Source organism: Malurus melanocephalus, unplaced genomic scaffold, assembly GCF_030028575.1.
Source record: "Malurus melanocephalus ecotype Western Australia unplaced genomic scaffold, MMel_1.1 scaffold_23, whole genome shotgun sequence".
NCBI lineage: Eukaryota > Metazoa > Chordata > Aves > Passeriformes > Maluridae > Malurus > Malurus melanocephalus.
Window position 1 is genome coordinate 2,529,884 of NW_026623255.1, and position 20,290 is coordinate 2,550,173.

The following is a 20,290-nucleotide window of genomic DNA, read 5'->3' on the forward strand; positions in this document are numbered from 1 at the left end:
AAGCTTGATGGTGATGCTGGCACCTTATGAGTGGCTGGGTATTAAGCTTGATGGTGATGCTGGCACCTTATGAGTGGCTGGGTATTCTTTTCCTTTCGCTCTTTGRACAGTCAGAGATGTGTGGTAAGAGTGGCTCCCAGGCCTGACATTGCATAGTGACCAAGTGCTGTGTGTACCTCTACTTTACTTATCCATGGGGAGTAACWGTACCATGATCTGCATTTCTGCTGAAATCAGCAGCATGAAAAGATTAAATGCTAAGATCARAACTGCTAAGTTTTAGATGCAGTTATTAAAAAATGCAGATAGACTATAGCTGTCTCAAATGGGTCCTTTCACACTGTACTGGCTAAATTTGCCCCCATGCTTCAGAAAAAAAAAGCCCATCAAGAATTACTTCAGTATCCCTTTACTTAGAAAAAAAGAAAAAGGCATGATTTCTGAGACAGAATGTGCAAAACAGCAAATTCTGGCTAGATCTTGACTTCCTACTGCTGATACAAATCTCTTTAATGAGATAGGTCTTTGCTCCATAAGCCCTGGATTCAAAGAAGGCTTAGTCATGCAAATAAATGCACTCTTAGAAAGTGACCTATTAAGCTCAGTTCAACTACAAGCCTCCCTTATTAGGATTAATTTTTTGCATTGAGCACAAGAGCATTTGTAAATATTACARTGCTCCTTCCCCAGCAGCTACTCAAATTTTGGAGCAAAAGTAACATTCAAGAGAGGTTCCCCATTTTAAAAGGCYTTTGTCATCAGAACCAGCACACAGGACTATGGCTGGCTCTAAAACAATGTGAGGAATCAAAAACCAATTAATTAGACAGAAGGTCTGTAGGAAGGAATAATCATAATAAAACCACCATCTACTCTAAAATCATTTTTTTACTTTTGTTCAGTTTTTTTCTATAGAAGGCAAAGAAAAGACCAATGAATTGTGCTTTGTACAAGCAGTAGGTCAGGCTCACTGGTGGAATAATATCAGTGTATGACACTGACTTATGGTCCTCTGCCTTCCACCTAATCCTCACAGCCTCTCTCACTTCTTGATCTCGTGAGATGAGAGATATTASGTATCTTCATGCAATTGGAAGATTTGCAACTTGAAGCTTTTTCCACCTCGATTTAATTTTATGCTATTCCAGCTACACATAATGCATTCAGTGCTCAAAATAGCCCACTGTGTGTAAGTTTTTTCACAGACCACCAGAGCAGCCTGRAGATAAACCTTCAGAAACTGGTGAAGTCCAGCGCAAGGAGGTTTGTCACTGGCCATGCCGATGCCCACCGGTGCCAGCCTGCACCCCTGGGGTCAGCCTGGTGAAGGATGGCTGTGGCTGCTGTAAGGTCTGTGCCAAGCAGGCAGGAGAGCMCTGCAATGAAGCAGATGTCTGTGATCCCCACAAAGGACTCTACTGCGACTACTCGGAAGATGAGCCTAGGTATGAAACAGGAGTGTGTGCATGTAAGTTGCTCTTTCACGTTCCCATCTTGAAATCCAGGAGGGTGGGGACCAGCAGGTGAATGGTTTTGGAAGAAAACTCTGCTTGCAGGTGTTGCACAGCAGCAATTGCAATTGCAATTGCAATTGCAGCTAAGCAATTCTTCCTAATTTAGTGCTCCAGCTGCACAGAGAATCTGAGACTAGGGCTGGGACTGTATTCAAACTTACCTGCATTAGTGAGACCAGTTCACTGTGCACAAGCATGTTATTGGCAGACATGCTGATGGCTGACATAAAGAGCTGTGGATACCATAAAGACTGACCACATTTTAGCACTCTGCTAAGCAAGACCCACGTGCTCCTCCTGTGTTAGTAACTGTTGTTCACCATTTTCAGATCTGGTAGCTGTAGGATGTGAGCTCAATGGAGTTTATTATGCCAATGGGCAGACGTTTCAGCCTAACCCGCTTTATAAGTGCCTGTGTGTCAGTGGTACAATCGGATGTACCCCCGCATTCACACCAAGATTAGCAGGAAGTCCCTGTGCCAGGGTGACAGGCAGAAAGAAGCCCCAACAATCCATCTGTGGCCTGGGACAGCACAAACAACTTCAATCAACCAACTACAGACTGATGTCAGGTGAGCCTGGCTACACTGGTAAACTTTTCTGTACATGAGCCTTTCTGCATTTAGTGTCCCTRGCTCCAGCAGCCAGGCAGGCAGCACACTGGCACTTGCTTAATCTTGCTCAAGGCCTTTGCCAGAGTGACTGTTGTGTCCCACTTACCCCTCTTACTCTCAGGTCACAGACTCATTTCACCAAACCTAATGAATGTGAAAAGCAAAAAGGCTTTTGGCTTCTGTCACCAGGGAAYTGGCCAAAGCATCTTTCTGCTGAGGTTTACTACTCATCGGATCAGCCCAATTAGGGATGTTGGTGGACAGCCATTTTACAGCCTGGGAACGGCCCCACTTTCTCCTGCTTYGTGGTGTTATGGAGTCCTGGTTTTCACACACGTACATTAACAGGATGCAGGCCTCCTCTTTCAATAGAAAGTAGAAAATTATAAAAATTGCCTTAGTGGCTTTCCAGCATTCATGAATTTTGGGTCCCTGCAAGTACAATACTCCCCAGTTTCTTCTGTATACAGTCTGATCAAAAGCATTCATAAGCTTGTCCATGCAATTCTACCAGGGTCAGCTGACATTCCCTTTAACTTCATCCTGCTCTGCTGCTAACATTAGTTCTCTTTTCCACTCTAAGGAAGCAACACTGCCAGAAGCAGCTATGCCAGCAGCTGCCTATGCTTGTGTGCTCTCCTTCCCTGTGCATGTACAACTTTACATGGTGAAAGCCATGTTCGTTATAGCTAATGCARGTACCAGAAAGCAGAACCATTTATTTGGTGGCAGCTTGAACCACCATCATGGATCAATAAAGTAAAACTATAAGGATTGCAAAGATTATCAGAAAACTTTCATCAAAGGCTGCTGAGTARATCCACATAAGTCAATCACTCTGCAGTAAAACAGACCCATTTACAAAGTCTGAAGTCCAGTTTGGACAACTTCTCACATGCAAGCAGTGGTTAYACAAGTAAGCCAAAATAAAGAAGCTTCACTTCAAAATTATGATTCAATACCTATATCTAATACAAAGCCTTTTAACAAAAATACACAATACTGTTGTATAAACATGYACTTGGTAAGGCAACTGACTTCAAGTGAAGAGAGATTAAATATTTACAGAACAGTGCTAATCTGATTGAAGARAGATCATAACACATTGAAAACCATGGCAACCAAACAATCTGAGCCTCTGAAACAGACCTGACCACAAATCAAATCAATGTATTTCAGATATGTGGAGAACAGCATTAAGTCATTTGCTTTCTCGTCCTTCAGCGGATCCAAAAGCTAAAGTCCAACCTTCATTAAATTCTTCACTGACTGCAATACTACATTTATTCTGGAATCTGGATTAGCTGCACAGCATAACCTTGAAAGACGAKACCCAGCTTGCAAAGCAGACTTTCTGTTGGGCTCTGTTAAGGGACCCAACAGCCTGTCCCTGTGGTGGCTGTGTGTGCTGTAGGATGCTGTTCTTTGGAAATCTTCTGAAGAAAAACACCCTGACATTTTTTTTCAAAGTAAAGTCTTTCCCCTCCCATTTCCCAGTCCAGCAGAAGTATCTTGTCAACTTGTCCATGAATCCCATGGCTCAATGGGCTAATATGCATTTTGAAAAATCCTTTTTCTGTTAGAGTGGATAATTAGTGCTAAGTTTCTGTCACTCCTCTTGCTTTGTTCTATGGCTTTCCATTTCAATTTGATTTACCTAATTCAGATGCACAGGGATGTAACTAGGTCACATAAAAAAATGTATCGARTATAAACAAACATTTAACTTCCCTTTATTTGTTGCAGATCTGTGACAGGCTTTTAAACTGCTTGCTTTAATAAGATCTTCAAATTGCTGTCTACTTTCCAAATATTCTGGAAAGCAGACAGCAATTCTGGTAATTCCAGGTAATTCTGCCTGTGCTCTTACATAAATGCACAGATTCCACGTATTTTTTTTTGCAGAACTTTTCCACTGTAATTTTGTTTCTTTTTTGAAATWTCGTACCCTCAGCCTTTTTAGTGGCATCTAAAAGTGATTGGAGAATTTTACTCATCAATACAAAACCCAAAGTCTTATCAATATCTAAGAAGATACAAACATTAATGTTTTCAGCACCCTTACAAACTATGCTTGGTGTAAAATAAAATAAAAATCTGGAAATTTCATAAAAATTCCACAATTAGCTCTCTTCACACATTTCCRTCACATGAAAATAGAAGATCATATAATACATGCAATTTTTTAGCCCTTGCTAGGATCTGCGTATTCAATGTCAGCAAAGTTTAACTGCAGCTCAGCTGAATTTTGTACAAATGTTATTTATGTCTCGTTTTTAGGTTTACCTTTTACAAAAGTACCTTCATGAACAGAAATCAAATTCTTATCCTTGTATTTTCAATTCATCCTTTTGGGGCTGCATAAATAAAATATTGCTTTCTTAGCTTACAGAAGCTTACCGCTTGTTTTGAAGAAAAAGTGCGTCATACAGGCAACTCCCTGGACACCGTGTTCCAGGACCTGTGGCATAGGCATATCCAGCAGAGTGACCAATGACAACAGAAAATGTGAAATGAAAACAGAAAAGAGATTATGCTTCATCCAGCCTTGTCTGACCAATATGCTGAAGAAAATAAAGGTATTTTGTAGCATAAAATTAATTAATAATAGAAAATTAAAACATTGGAACTAATGGAAAAATGGACATATTAGCAAGTACTAAAAAAACATTTAGTTTTTTTACGGGTTTTAAAATGATTCTTCTATGTTTTCTACCATCAGTCTTCAGGTGTCAATACCAAATTACAGATGCGCAATTTCAAACAAAAGAATGTAATGTCCTGAAGTGTAAGTGCTGCTAATGCTGTCCTGATGCGCAATTACTTCAGAAATATTTTCTATTTGTTACTGACAAAGGAAAAATCAGGCGGCTTTCAGATTGAATAATTTTCAAGTATTTCTAAATGTTGCAACTTTTTCTTACATGATCTGTTTTAATGTTCAAGGTTTTCTTTGTTTTAATATTAAAGATTCCAATGGGAAAAACATGTCAACCAACTTTCCAGCTTCCAACAGCAGAGAAGTTAATTTTTTCTGGATGCTCGACTACTCAAAGATACAAACTAACTTTCTGTGGAGTGTGCTCGGACAAGAGGTGCTGCATTCCTAATAAGTCCAAAATGATCACTGTGCAATTTGAGTGTCCCAACGAAGGCTTCTTCAGGTGGAAGATGATGTGGATAACATCGTGTGTGTGTCAGAGGATTTGCAGTGCTCCAGGAGATATATTTTCTGAACTCAAACTTCTATGATGAATTACACCACTGACTGTAACACACAGAGTGCAACAGCACATTCTCACCCTGAGGAGTCAGCATAACCTCCTGCCACAGCAATGTTTATAATGAAGCTRCATATGAGAATATTCACTCATTTATTAAATGGCACCCAGAAAATACAAGTGGACATMTTTTTAGATGTAACTGTTTTTACATGGGGAGATACATTTTTGAGAAGAATATGTCTAACACCAGTGCTGCCCAAACAAGAACTTCTGGTCACTAAGAATGGCACAGCAAGACGGCTTCATACCCCACCACAAGTCGTTGCCCACAAAGAAAATACATGCTGTAACCTATTGGGGAAAAAAACTGCCCTGTAATACTTCATCTATCATTCTTCATTCTTAAGTTCACCTTTTCTGCTACACATCTGCAATAGTAAAACACATCAATGCTGTTTTTAAACAGAAGTCATCAACTTTAAACTCAGACTGCTTTTTGCAACAGATGGTCTTTCTCTAGTGCTGTGGATATAAACGCTGCATGTGTATAGGAATAAATAAGTGGGCAACTGCAGATAATAGATGCAAGATTTTAAGGAAATTGGTATTTTTAGAACATATTTAAAAAAAATGCTCTCAACAAATGTTATCACAATACTTCATTGAATGCTTCTGGGCATATACWTTGAAAATTGTGCTTACTGACATATTGACTCCAAATCTGCTAGAAGGACTTCAAATTTCAAGAAATCATTGTGAAGAAATTATTTCAAGAAATCAATCCATTCTGTAACTGTAACTTCACTGGCAAGCAACTGGAAATAGCTGTACATTTTATTTTGTAAAAGTTCTTACTGCAATATAAAAAGCTGCTTACCCTGATAATTATAAATATTAAAACATCTATTTTACTTGCATTCTTTCGAGGCCATAAGCTTTTTTCTCCAAATGGTCATTATAACTTCATTATAAGTGCATGTTTTGCTCAGAGGTATTCTGCATTATTTCATTATCAAGTGCAACTCACCATTCATGAGTATGAATCATTAAAACGTGAATTAATATTCCAAGTATAATACTTGAAACAAAATTTTTTTTTTTTGAATTTTTTGTTGTTGCCAATTTTGGTAGCAATGCAGAATGCTCTAATATAGCTAAGTACAACATAGAAGCAAAAATATTAAAGTGAGGAACATAGCTTAGAGCATTCTGAAATATCTACTGCAAAGTGTAAGAAAGCAGTTTCATTAGAGACTTGTTTTCATCTTTGAAAATACTAACTTGGGCTTTTCTTCTCTTCGTAGTTGCTTGTTAAATCTAAATCTAGCAACGGCAATCCTTCTTTGAAGTAAGACCTACCTTTAGTTTACCATAAGTTGAAAGTCTGAGAAAAGAATTACATTTTTGGCYGCCACAACTTYCTTTTTCTTTTTCCCTTTCTTCACAGCATATGGTGTGTCAATTTACTCCACAGTSAGGATTACTGTCTTTACTGATACCAGCCACAATTAGGTGCTTTCAAAACTTTCTTACAGGCATGCCTCATCACTTAATGACACCTCTTGAGGTAAGGAAGCTGTTGTCCTGGTCCCAGTTTGCAAGTACAATTGCCAGGCATGATGCAAGTCATTCTGGTTAACTGAAGTGGCTGGATGCTTAGGGAAAGTGCTTTTTTGTTGTTTTTTTTTTTAAATCAGTTTTTCTTCCTTTAAACAACTATCTTCAGTCTTGAAGGATCTATTCTAGGCACACCTTTTGTAGCATCCAGTTCACTGTACTCTTCTATTAGGTCAGACAAAGAGGATATAGCTTCAGAAAAACAGCTTTGCTCCATCCCATCTATTTGCAGATAATGGTGAAGGTGAGCCTATGAGAATAAAAATAATTCAGTGTTATCCTTTCCCTCGGCACCTCATTGCTTTGGCTCAGTAAATATCACTGAAGGGAGAGTGCAAGCACTGTAGAAAGGAGACTTAGAGACTTACATCATGGCATCCCTTGTTTAAATACTTGGCAACTTTGGTAACAATCCTCTAGTGAATTACAGGTGATATTACTTATTAAACAGACTTTTTAAACACCCACCTCTTCATGTTGCCTTCTTGGGTACACCGGACCAACTATGTATTATGCTTACATGTCAGAGTTTTGGTAGCAGGGGGAGCACAGGGCTGCAGGGGTGTCTTTTGTGAGAAGATAACAGGAGCTGCCCCCATGTTGAACAGAGCAATTCCAGCCAGCTCCAATACGGACCTGTCACTGGCTGCACCTGAGCCCATTAGTGATGGGTAATGCCTCTGTGACAATATATTTAATGAGGGATAAAATGCTGCACAACTGCTGTGAGAGAGGTTTAGGCAAATGTGAGAGAAACAGCCCTGCAGACACTAAGATCAGTGAAGTAGGAACAGAAGTGGAATTCTGAGGCTGGGAAGACGGGAGTGGAGTGGGGATGAAGGTGTTTTCAATTTTGGTTTTATTTCTTGCTGTACTATTTTGCTATTCATTGGCAATAAATTAAATTAATATTCCCTATGCCATRTCTGTTTAGCCCATGGCACTAACYAGTGGGTAATCTCCCTGTCTTTATCTTGACCCACRAGTTTTTCACTGCACTTTTCTCCTRCTCTGYTGAGGAAGGGAAGTGAGAGAAAGCTTGRTGGACACCAARGTTTAGATTAGATGTWAGGAAGAAATTCTTTACTGTGCACYGGAACARGTTGCCCAGAGAAATTRTGGATGCTYCATCCCTGGAAATGCTCTTGGCCAGGTGGGATAGGGCTTTGAGCCACCTGGTCTAGTGGAAGGTGTCMCTGTCTGTGGCAGAGGGGTTGGAACTAGATAATMTTCAAGGTTCCTTCTAACCCWAACCATTCTACRACTCTRTGATGTTGCCAGATASGTACACRTTAATAAAGAGTTTAYRCTTTTTAAGCAGCAACTGTTGGAATGATTCCTTGAGTGGTCACATGAATAAAACCCTTGGTCTGTTAATTATAGGCAGACCCTTTGTGACACTAAGATTTGATTTCGTATAATACAAGATGGTAATGATTTGTGACTATGGATGTTACAATAAGAGCTGCACCTTTTTCTTGTAGAGCTTCATGAATCTGTCTTTGAGTTCAATGAAAGTTGGTTTCACACAGGTATTGTTTGCTAAAGCCAGAAGGGAATGGGAATGGCCCACAGGAGGTACTGAACATAAACCAGTTTTCCAGCCCTCTTGATTCCAGGAGACAAAGTGCAGAGAAGGCTTCAACCTGTGAGACAAAAATTTAGTTATCTAAGGAATATAGAGAACACAAAGGCTAAGTTTCCTTTCTCAACTAACAGTCTGAAAAGGTTAACATTTAAGACTTCAGACTAAACCATTGTGTCTCTATTTTAAATTTAAATTGCAAACATTATTTTGTTTATTTAATGTATGGGGATTTGAAAAGTGAAGTTGCRAGTACCTGTTTCTATAAAAGGGATTGCAAGCACTCTGAGATTTAGTAAAGGGGCAGATTAATATTGTATGGGGACAGTCTACCTGTAGTTTTGAAATAAATAAAATACTTTAGATCCTTAGAAATTTTCCCCAAGCACCCCTGTCTGCCCATAAATTCCATTTTGTTTGTGAAGCTTTGCTTGCCTTTCCTGTTAYATCTGTGTAGATCAATAGTGTAAAAGGCAGAAAATGGGTGCTAACAACACAGAGTTGTTAAAATAAGGATGATTTCCTAACTACATGAAAGAAACCATGAAAGAGAAGGRCCTTCTGTTCAGCAAAAACAAACTCCTGGAAGGTTGGGCTTTGCTTTCTTTTGCAATTTTGAAGGAGCAGAGCACCTCCCTTTATTTGGAAATTCAGGAATACTATGACTTTTTTTTACTCATTACGTAAGTAAATTATGTTTTCTTCCATTGTAAAATGAAGAAAAGTATGTTGGAGTAAACTGATTTGATATTGAAACTGTCCAAATGAAAAGCTGGAATGCTCTGGAAAACTGCCATCAGTTTCAGAACAAATTCTATGACTACTGTGTGGTATTACAAACCTTTCAATATTTCTGCGAAGGTCTGAAACCTGCACATTTCCTCGAACTAGAAGTGCACAGGCAAGGTAGAGGCTGTGCTTTGGATCTGCTTGAATTAGTTGATGATCTCTGCTAAATGCATCTGAGAACATCTGATCCAACCTGGGTGAAAAGAAAGCAGTTATCTTACTCTTACTAAAGCAGCATACAAAAGTTCTACAGAAYGTCCACTTTCAGGATTTAAATGCTCATAAAATTCTGGATAAAGGCACATTTAACCCAGGACCATAAATGATAATTCAAACCTTTCTGTGTATATATACTAGCATTAGAGGTTTCTAGAAACACAATGGATCTGTTTTATTCCTCTCCCTCAAGTTAAAAGCCACTGTTAAGTCAGAGAAGTTGCCTTTATAAAGGCAATTTGAGACCAATGATTACAAAGTCTTGAAATTATGTAAAGGGATTTAACTACTTGGGGTTCTGGTTATATGGCAAGTTGAGTGGACAATCTCACTGTGAAGGATCTGACAAGGAATATAGAAGTGCTGCTGACCTTTACAGAACTGATTATCTTCCTGTTACACTTAATTATTTAAAATGATCAATGAATCACAGAACTGTATTAATTTTGATTAATGATTTGGGAAAGCACAGGCTATATATACTTATCTAGTCTGCTTATTCTAATTTTATCACACATGACTGCTTTAAAAGATGACACTGCAGATCATATTCTTTCTCTCTTCACTTCCTTAACCAAGCTTCATTGTACTGTTGGATACCAAAGATAGTGTTCTGTGGACCCACAACATCTAAGMTATTCTTTCCATTTGTTCCAAATGYTCTACRTTYATCATCTCTATTTCTTTTTTCTTATATCCCTTCTAGCACAATCTGCCTATTACAAAAAAAACTTAATTAAAGGAGACAAAAATATTACTGTTCCCACTTTATTCTGAAACATCTTTGATCGACCATCTCCCTGAAGTCTGCTACCCTCCCCCCAGCACTGTACTGTCCCCTCAAGTAAGTTTTCAACAGATCTGRCTGTCACAACTTGCTATTGGAAAATAAAGGTGGTCCTCCCCTCTTCTCCACTTTGCGTACTTCCATCTCTTACCCTTAGCTGCCTCTATTATTATTTGGACATCGTGCTGACTGAACATAACCCATTAAACCCAGTAAAATCTACTTTAACTGGTTATTTGTCTGCTGTGTTAGAGGGATAAATAAGTCACAAAATTTGACACGTCAGCTTATCATTACAATAAGATGTTAAAGAGGCTCACTGCACTCACTATATCTCCAGACTGAAGTAAGATGCCGTTATTTCCCAAAGAATCTAGTTAATCCTTTGTTTGTCTTTAGASTATTTTGTCAGTCAAGTGCAAACGGTTACTCAGAAGAATTTGTGGTGTGGGTTATAAGTAACACATTTCCCAACAGAAACACTTCCAGCAGAGATTAAAAGGATGTCAAGTTTACTGGCTCAGCCATTACAGAAAATGGACAACAGATGTTCCATAAATCAGCAGGATAAATTTTAAAATGTGGCAGACGTACAAGTTTTAGAAGTTCCACCCTCAGTTTTGCTACAGAATAGAATTTTTTAATGAAATATAGAAGAGTCAGAAATTAAGCTTTAAATGTGAAACTCCAATAATATTTTTTCTTACCTCCTAGAAGGTACATTAACATCTGCCAGTGTATACAGAGGAGTCAAGCTTGAAACCAAATAATGAAGTCGAGGAAATGGAACCAAATTCATGCTGATTTCATTAAGATCCATGTTTAGGGAACCTTCAAATCTAGCAGAGCTGAAAAATTAGAAACTGTTATGAAACTGCTATAAACTAAGTAAATCACTTCTATAATGTAAACTTCCATGAAATCTATTTTTCAGCTCTTTCTGTACAATAAAACTGTAAAACAGCACAGACTTCGAGCAAGTGTTCAAGTATAATTACGAAACTTTCACATCTGGCGCTAACAGTACTATGTCTCATTTACTTGTACRTCCCATTAAAGAACAATAAATTACCAAGAATGATTCCTTGTTTCCCAGTTGTAGTATTTAGCACTGATTTTCAGTATTAATAATGATGAATATGTGTTAATACCAGTTAAATAACATCAGCTGGTTAATATCAGTTAATTAATACCACTTTTACCAAACAGGYTATAATAAAACACATGTGACTTTGYATTCCTGACAAGCTGTCTAAGAGAAAAAAGGCCAATACTCCAGAAGTATACTTCTTGCAGCAGTTGACAGTTYAGGACCAAAAATTATCCTTCTGCCTATAAACTTCAGTTTTAAGACTATCACAGCTAAAGCAACACCACTCCAATCTGAACACTTCCAAATACTTCAGCAGTTAGTAACGAATTCCTAAAGAGAAGACTCATATCAAATGAAAACCAATTAATATTACTCACGTTGATGAAGACCTACGTTTTTACAGCCCACACCACCTCCAGCAATACTACTGTGTTACAGAGGCAAAACCTGAAACTTTACCTTGTCAGGTTCAGCAGCAAATTGGCTACAATGTTATTCATTGCATCAAATGGCTTCTCTTGAAGTGTTTTTGCACTGCCGGCACTTGATGTTACCAAGCTGTTATGCTTCACAGTTGATCCTAACTTCCCAGCATTGATCATCTGATGAATTTTATTAACTATCTCAAACAGAGACTTTGGGAGAGAGGAAAAAAAAAGCACAGAAGTAGTCTTGAGTACAGAACTTTCAAATTCTGTATCCCAGTTTTCCATTTTTATTAATCTTGAATGCTCAGACATTGTACTGTTAGCTCAAAGATTATCCCTTTGATACATCTAAGTCCAACTTTTGAACAATTTCAGTTGACTGAAGTGTTTCTAAAAGTCTGTGCCATGTCACAAATATGTACACAGCTTGACTCAGAAGTCTGAATTTTTATTAAACTATTCAAAATCCTTATGAAAATTTAAAAAGCAGTTATAGAAGATAACACCTGTGAAACAAAAAAAACATAGTTTCTAACTATAATTCACTGTCTCTTGCCTTTTTCATAAGCAAATAGCAAGACAGTCACCAAAGCTAGATTCAAATGAGTCTATGATTTCCATATCACTAATCAGCACAGTTAGGTGAGGTTAGTCATTTCCCTTGCAGGACCAACTAATACTATGCACAAATTGATCGCTAAGACATCGTCTCAGCAAATAGAAGCTTTTCACTGTTTACCTTAAAATAGACATGAAAAAATTCACTCTACCTTACCTTGAAGGAGCACAGCAACTTTTTAGTGATATCCATGTTAATTTCAAAAGCCGGCAAGTGACTTAGGAGTTCAATAATTACTTTAAAAAATGAAATGATGCTTTTGGAAACTTAGAACTCCAATCACTAGAGAAAAGGAAGAGACACTTCCACTGTCTAATAAAAAATTTACAGAAACAGAATATTATTTCTTACTTCATTCTCTATTGGTAGCACACAGTCTGCATGGTCATTAAGCTCCTTCATAGCCAGAACACTGTTATATGGAGAAGTAATCACATCATCTTCACCAGAGGGATAAACTGAAGTAACAAATCTATATACTTCTGGGAATTCCTCCTCAAGCAAATTTAGGACAAAAGTTCCAAGACCAGATCCTGTCCCTAATTATGAATGAAGACAGAACCAGAGAAGACAGGTTCCCACATTATCTTAGGCACTAAGACTCATGTAGGAGACATACAACTGTTCAATTATGTATGTTAATGAATATTTTCTGAAGCATTTGGCTGCTCAATTAAGGGAGGAAGGTTCTTCCCAGACAGAAAAATAATTAAGTAATACAACTATTTCCCAATATGTCAGTCAGGATGAGGTATACAGTCTCAAAAATTTCTGCAAACCATTAAGTCCTATTATGTAACAAACATWTTTCCGACCTAGGGTTTCTACTTCTTATTTTCAATTCTTTAATTTGAATTACAAAACACAACACTTACTTAAAAGCATTGAACTGCCCCAAACAATTACTTATTTTCCTTTCGGGTTTTTTTATGAAGTTTTCTCATTCTCCAGTAACAATAGAATTGCCCCTTCTCCCCAGCACATAGGCTTTTTTCCTCTTTAACACTAGAGGACACAGCCACGAGCTCAAAACAGAAAACTGAACTGTGGTCTTTTGCTGAATATTCAGCTACATTCTTAGTGGCAGACAATTTAATCTATGAACAAGACAGCAGTTTTCACAATAATAGAAACAGTATCTGCAGGGTCTCTGAAATCAAGCAAATGCCCACAAAAAAGGCCCTTGACAAAATCCCTGCTTCATATTTAGAGCTATTTCCTGTGTCTTTTTCTACATTATAACCAGTTATAATACATGTTCTCTCAGGTTTCTGGTGTAGGAAGGCTCAGCGGCAATTCAATAATGACAAAATTGTCATTTTTGCAAAAGGGAGTCTCCCTTTTGGCTTATTAACAAAGTAACTAGATTAGATTCTAAGAGAATTGTGTGGAAGGAAAACAGAAAAACAGTTTTTCTGAAGTTAAGTAACATTAAAAATCTCCTTTAAAGCCTTTTGGAAAACTCTTTCCCCACAATTAAAACCAACTTGATTATGGCAATGCTGTCAGTGTTCAGAGGTCAATGACCCTTCTGATAAGTAATACCTCWGTGTTTGGTATCTGTCTTGAGCTCCTCAGTGCTCTAACAGAACARGTGATAAATAATTACAGGTCCACTTGATTGGACTATGCTTATTTTTTTAATCTGCATTCTGAATGGTGTAGATATCTATATTTTCTTTTCAAGATCCATGTTGTTCTTTTCATCTGTGGCAACTGCAATCATACCATAAAAAGATTACTTACCACCTCCCATGGAATGAATTATAAAGAAACACTGYAGACAGTCACAATGTTCAGCGGTTTTCCTCAGCTTTTCCACTATGTTTTCACGGTACTGATAGCCGTATATTTTATAACCTACAGCCCTGAGGATATGAAAAATACTTTTAAAAAACCCTCAATAATCAAACACTTAATTTTTTATTTTAACTCCTTCTATGTGACATTTTAGAGTCCAAAGCTGGGTCCAACACCTCATCTGTGACAGTTTCTAAGCTGTAACTACACAACGAAAATATGGAMAGTTTTAGGTTTGAGGATGCAAACAGCATAAGTTCACAACTTTGTAGTGCACACTTATTAATCTGTAATGAGAAGGAACAAACTCCCACCTGGATGATCTAATTGTAATAATGAAATGAAAACTATATAGTCCTTTACAATAAGGACACCACTATGCAATATGTGTACAGATTCATCTTCTGAGWACTATGCGAGTCAGTTGCTCCTAGTAATAAAAAACCCCAAACAGCTAATTTTCAACATACATGTCTGCTAGAGAATACAGTTACAGAATGTTTCATTCCCTATATTGCACTCTCTTTTGGTACATTTGGTGGTGATACGCTTTCCAGTCTGTAGTGCATTGAATATTATTAGAGCACATTTGGGTCTCCTGAAAATTTGGAATTCATTATGTTAATMAATCTTTTTCTGAATTTCTCTTTTGGTAATGTAGTTTATATGCACAAAGCCAGACTGTGGTGCTTAGAAATCAGAAGTGCATTTGTTCATATATTTCATTTCCACAGTAGTGGCACAGTCTCAAACTAAGCAATGAAAGCAGCTGAATGCCAAAGAAACAAAAATAAAAAGCACATTCTTTTGTAAAGAAAATCAAAAAAGAGGGAGAAAAAAAAAAGACAAAATGATACATCAGCAGAATTATTTTTCTGTAAGAGCCTTTTGAAAGCCCTCCTCCAGGCAACAGTGACTCCAAGTTTGCTGGTAAAATGCTGCAGCTCTCCAGGTGCAGAACGAAGCAGAAAGCTACGGTTATCATTTCCCCTTTCAAATGCCATCTAATTAGCTGCTAAGAAATGTSTTCTAAAGAGGTTCTCACCAGTTGTTTCCTGAACCAGAAACATCTGTGATAAGCTGCTTGCTATCAAACACATCCCTCAATGGTCCCTGTAGAATTTCATTTACCACACCCTCCTCCATGTCAATCAATAGTGCCTTTGAGAATGGAAAGAATTAAAATTCAGTCAGTAAGMAAACCACCCTTGAAATATTCACACAAAAAAATACAAAATTATTTACAATATAAAAGGAATTCTGTTTCTACTCGCTCCAGAGAAACCTTTTTTGCCCCTCAGTTGTTAACTACGAGACCAACTAGATTCACTTCAGCTGATTTGCTAGAAGTTATTCGATAGGACAGCAGTTCAGACAAAAAAATTTTGTTAAAATTTTATAATATCCTGCCCCAACACTTAGGAATAAGGAAATTAGCACATTTTTATGTTTCAAGTTTCCTTGCTTCTTGAGTATTTAAGAGGCTCAAAGAAACCCAATCCTTACAAAATTCAAATAAAAACTTAGTTAATAATATCTGTAATAAATTTATTAAAATTTTAATTTAAAATACTCAACAAGACTGTCAGCAAACTGCATTAATCAAAGTTAATTTTAGAAACTTTACTATTCAAAGCAGTGTTGAAACTGGTATGCAATTTTAAGAACTTCATGAGAATTCCCACACAGTTGGACATAAATATTCAGTGCAGAAAGAGTGACCTTTATAGATTGCCTTACTCGTGCTTTTAAAGAGCAGATTTTTCCTTTGTAAATATCAGGACCATTATCACCACTCCTGAAAAAAAAAMACCAAAACAACCAGTAACAGAAAAATCTAAAATCAGATTCATAGCATAAAATATATACTACAATAAAATTTTATCTTTTGTATTTTGTGTTTGGAGGACTATGACAATGCAAACAAACAGAAACATCCTGAATGTGCTGCTAAGACCTCATAATTTCTGAAAGTAATACAACTACAGGACACAATCTCAATCAGAAATATCCTAAACATTACTTCAAGAAGCTGAAAAGACAAGCATTAAAGTTTACTCTCAGATACAGACTCTGCTTTGCAGGAATTCTACAGGCATTGCCAAAACTTGAAAGGATTATCTTTTATCAGCATGTGATATGTGTATCCACATCATACAGCAGAAAAAAGCTCCCCACGAGCTTTTCAGTAGGGGTAGTACAACACTGTGCTTGTGCTCGAGGTGTGAAAGCTCTGTAAAAGCACCAGCACAGTGCTGTGCTTGACTTATTCTGCTTATTATGATTTACCAGTTCAGAAATCCTACTGGGCTGACATAGCTAAATCTTCCTTCTTTCCTAGGACTGGCTGTACTGAGCCAACATAGCAGACTATATATTTATGTTACAATCACATTTTTTCCCACTCAAAGGATGAGATGACTGACTATGGTCAGGCTAAACTATATTCAACACAGGGGGGAAAAAGGCAGGGATAGTGGAAGATGGATCTTATTTCCCCCTCCATTAATTATCCAATGTGGGAGCTGGCCAAGCCTAGATTTAAAGTATGTCTTAGACCATTCTACATTCAACCACTGCTATATTCACAAAACATCAGCTAAAATTCATTACAGTACCAATGTTCTGAGCTTGCTGAGTCCCATTGGGAATAAGGGGAAGAGAGTACAGGGCTGCACTGGATTCCTCAAGGATTTTGCACCTTCTCACTCAACAACAGTCTCCAGACACTTCTCATTAGGTAAGCAGCTCACAGCAGSCTCCAACACCCAAGTGATTCCCCTAGCCTACACAACACCTATAGGAGTACACTACAGCACCAGTAAATTCACCAAGAGAATTTATCTTCAGGGACTAATAAAATTGAAAGGGGAAATAAAACCAGCCCCAAAACATTTCTTTTTCTTACTACTGCCTTTGTGGTCTTTTATGCCAGACTATACCTTCAATCATTGGATTCAACTGCTGAAAAATATCCCCACGTTCCTAGAACCATGGGATGGTTTGGGTTGGAAGGGATCTTAAAGATCATCCAGTTCCAACCCCCCCTGCCATGGGCAGGGACACCTTCCACTAGATGGGGTTGCTCAGAGAGAAAACAGATGTTTCTATCGCAGCCAACCTGTCAATTACAAACTTGGTGGTTTCATCTGGCATGTACAGAAACAGACATTTTTTACGATCAATTTTTTTTTTAGCTTAAAAAAAAAGAAAAAAAGTTCTAGGAAATACCTATAAGGAATAACAATAAGAAACTTCAATACATTTGCAGTGTTCTTTGAAAGAGGTAAAACTTAACACAAATCAACTTGAATTTCAATGCTGTTCTAGTTAAAATCACACACTGTAGTAGAACCCTTTAATATAATGGAAGGAAACAGAGGTTGGTCAAATGTTTTTTTATTAATTAGAAAGCAACAGGATATCCCAAGTACATATTTTCTTCTTGCAAACTGCAAGGATTTTTATAACTGAACAGACAAGAGCTAACTAATGCATTTAAGGTATGAATTGATTAACTTACACAATTATAGCTACTACTCTGTGTAATAAAATAGATAAGATTTAAAAACAGTCTTTTCTAACTATCCCATATACAATTCCTCTTACAACTCTTCAAGAAATGCTGCTCAGTTGGTATTCAGAGGGCACACAATCTGACTGATTTGCAATGACAAAAGCTATCAGATCCTGACTATCACCTTTGGGACAAAAGGAAAAGAAAACAAACCCAAATACTTTCAACACATTGAACTACTGAAGAATGTATAGTTAAAATGGAAATGCAAAGATAAGGTTTTGAGGAGTATACAAAAAAKCAAAATCTTTTTCTAGCACAAGCTAAATATGACTGAAAACAAAAAGAACTTTAACTTAGGTTAAGAGAAGATACTACAAGCATTGATCTACTGTGTTAAGCTCTTGAACAGCTTGGTAAAACTTACCTTGTATCTACGTTCCTAAAGAAACTGCTTAAGGCTTCATCATAAATTCCTTTCTAAAAGGAAACAATACAAAATGATGTGTAATGTCAAAAATTCTCCGTGCTTTGTCATGGAACAGTTTAAGTTGGAAGGGACTTCTGAAGGYCACCTRTCAAACCTTGMMACTTGAAACTGAGTGAACRTCTCTGTTGAATCCAGCTWGCTCTAGCCAGCTCTAAAAAGAACATTTCATTGAAACATCAGCTTGTTATTAAAAACTGAGAGGAGAATGTAACTCAAAAATTAATTTTTCAGCACAAGATTAAGCGACTGTAGTAGTTTAATGAAGATCCCAATGCAATTATTAAATTGAAGAGATGCTCTTTAGCTGACTCAGTTCATCACTGATACAACTCTCACTTCATCTTGGCCTCCATGCCCATGATACCAATGCTCAGGGAGTTCTGTAAGAAGCAGAGCACATCACACTGATTCTTGAACTCCCTATCAAGAGACAGCACAGAAATTACTAACCCCAAAGCTAAAGAGATMTGGCAAGTTTAAATACCTTAAGCAAGGAAAGTGTGTTTTCATTCAGGGTACTCAGTACAATCCTCAGTACATGCCTTCCTTATGCTGCTATTTTGGTCAGTAAAACTGTACAGCAAGTCATGGCATGAGCTAAAGTGGAAAACAAWGGTGGCCTTTGGGGGTGTCCTCTTTTGAGTTACTGCCAGTGGCAAAATAGCTGCACTGAATAGCCCTCTCATGTTGCTAACTGCCTCAAACCTGGTAATGCCTGGCTGTAGGGAGACATCCTGAGCTTTTCAGGGTGGAAAGGCTGGAGAAAGCTGACCGGAATTAGGGATCACAGAATCACAGGATATTCAGAGATGTAAGGGACACAGAAGGAATATCTAGTACAACTCTCAGCTCTTCAAAGGACAATCCAAGAGTCACACCATGGGCCTGACAGGGTTGTTGAGATGCTTCTTGAGCTCTGACAGGCTTAGGGAGTCTGACAGGTGCTGGGGAGTCTGCTCCAGTGCTCAAACACTCTCTAGCTGAAGAATATTTTTCTAATCTGTAACTTAAATGTTCCCTGACAMMWYYWSASMMYWYYCYCWSMKCYYSTSWCWSKKSWCMYCWSASAMRAGAKMASMGCMYMYMSMTCCCTTTCCYCTCATGAGGAAGTTGCAGCCTGCAGTGAGGTCTGTCCTCTGACTTCTCCARGCTGAACAGACCAAGTGACCTCAGCTGCTCTTCCAATGGCTTCATCTCAAGACCCTTCACTATCCTCGTGGGCCTTCTCTGGACATTCTCTAATAGCTTAATGTGTTTTTTTATATTGTGGTATCAAAACTGCCCCCAGCACTCGAGATGAGGCCACCCCTGTGCAGAGCAGCGCAGGACAACCCCCCTCCCTTGTCTGGCTGGCAAGGATCCTGGCAAGGATGCTGTCCCTGATGTCCCCCAGGACAGGGCTGTCCCTCCTGGCTGCCAGGGCACTGCTGACCCATGTTCAACTTGCCATGGAGCAGGACCCCTTGATCCCTTTCTGCAGCACTGCTCTGCAGCATCTCATTCCCCAGTCTGTCCATACATCCAGGGCTGTCCCATCCCAGGTGCAGAATCTGGCACTTTCCCTTGTTAAACTTCATACGACTGGTGACTACCGAGCCCTATGATTTAACCAGATCTCTTGACAGTTAACCTTACGATTTGTTTCACGATTAGTTAAACGGCACAAGAACCTGGGGCGGTTTTGCTCGCAGTGAAAGGCCTCAGTTGAACCAAACAAACACAGCACTCTGCGGTCACAGAGAGGAACGCGGAAGGCAGCGAGGGGCGGCTCCCCGGGCCAGCGGCGCCGTTACCTTGTTGACGGCGGCGTGTTCCCGCAGCGCCAGGTCCCAGAAGCGGCATCCCACCTGGTTCCCGCACTGTCCCACTGCAAAGGGGAGAGACACGGCTCAGGCACGGGGAGGGGGCGGCGGGAGCTGTGGGCTCCATGACCCCCTTACCCTGCACCACCACGGACTGGGTCATGGCGGGGCCGGCGGCGCGCTCCTGTTTCGAAG

At 38.5% G+C, this 20,290-nt stretch overlaps 2 protein-coding genes across 2 annotated transcripts in view; one reads left to right on the plus strand and one right to left on the minus strand.

Annotated features, from left to right (window-relative positions):
- CCN6 (cellular communication network factor 6) overlaps positions 1–5,380 on the plus strand; it is a 67,376-nt gene extending 61,996 nt beyond the window's left edge. The window contains exons 3-6 of the mRNA XM_057390119.1: positions 1,206–1,468; positions 1,844–2,086; positions 4,514–4,707; positions 5,099–5,380. Coding sequence (XP_057246102.1) covers positions 1,206–1,468; positions 1,844–2,086; positions 4,514–4,707; positions 5,099–5,380 — 982 coding nt within the window. The remainder of the gene's footprint in view (positions 1–1,205; positions 1,469–1,843; positions 2,087–4,513; positions 4,708–5,098) is intronic.
- On the minus strand, positions 3,347–20,290 carry TUBE1 (tubulin epsilon 1). The gene is made up of 12 exons (XM_057390199.1): positions 20,234–20,290; positions 20,087–20,160; positions 18,231–18,283; positions 16,027–16,084; positions 15,332–15,447; positions 14,233–14,354; positions 12,838–13,025; positions 11,899–12,074; positions 11,054–11,194; positions 9,396–9,536; positions 8,441–8,615; positions 3,347–7,219 (listed from the first exon to the last, which is right to left on the minus strand). Exons 1-12 carry the CDS (start codon positions 20,256–20,258, stop codon positions 7,061–7,063), a joined length of 1,428 nt encoding a protein of 475 aa, XP_057246182.1. The 5' UTR covers positions 20,259–20,290; the 3' UTR covers positions 3,347–7,060.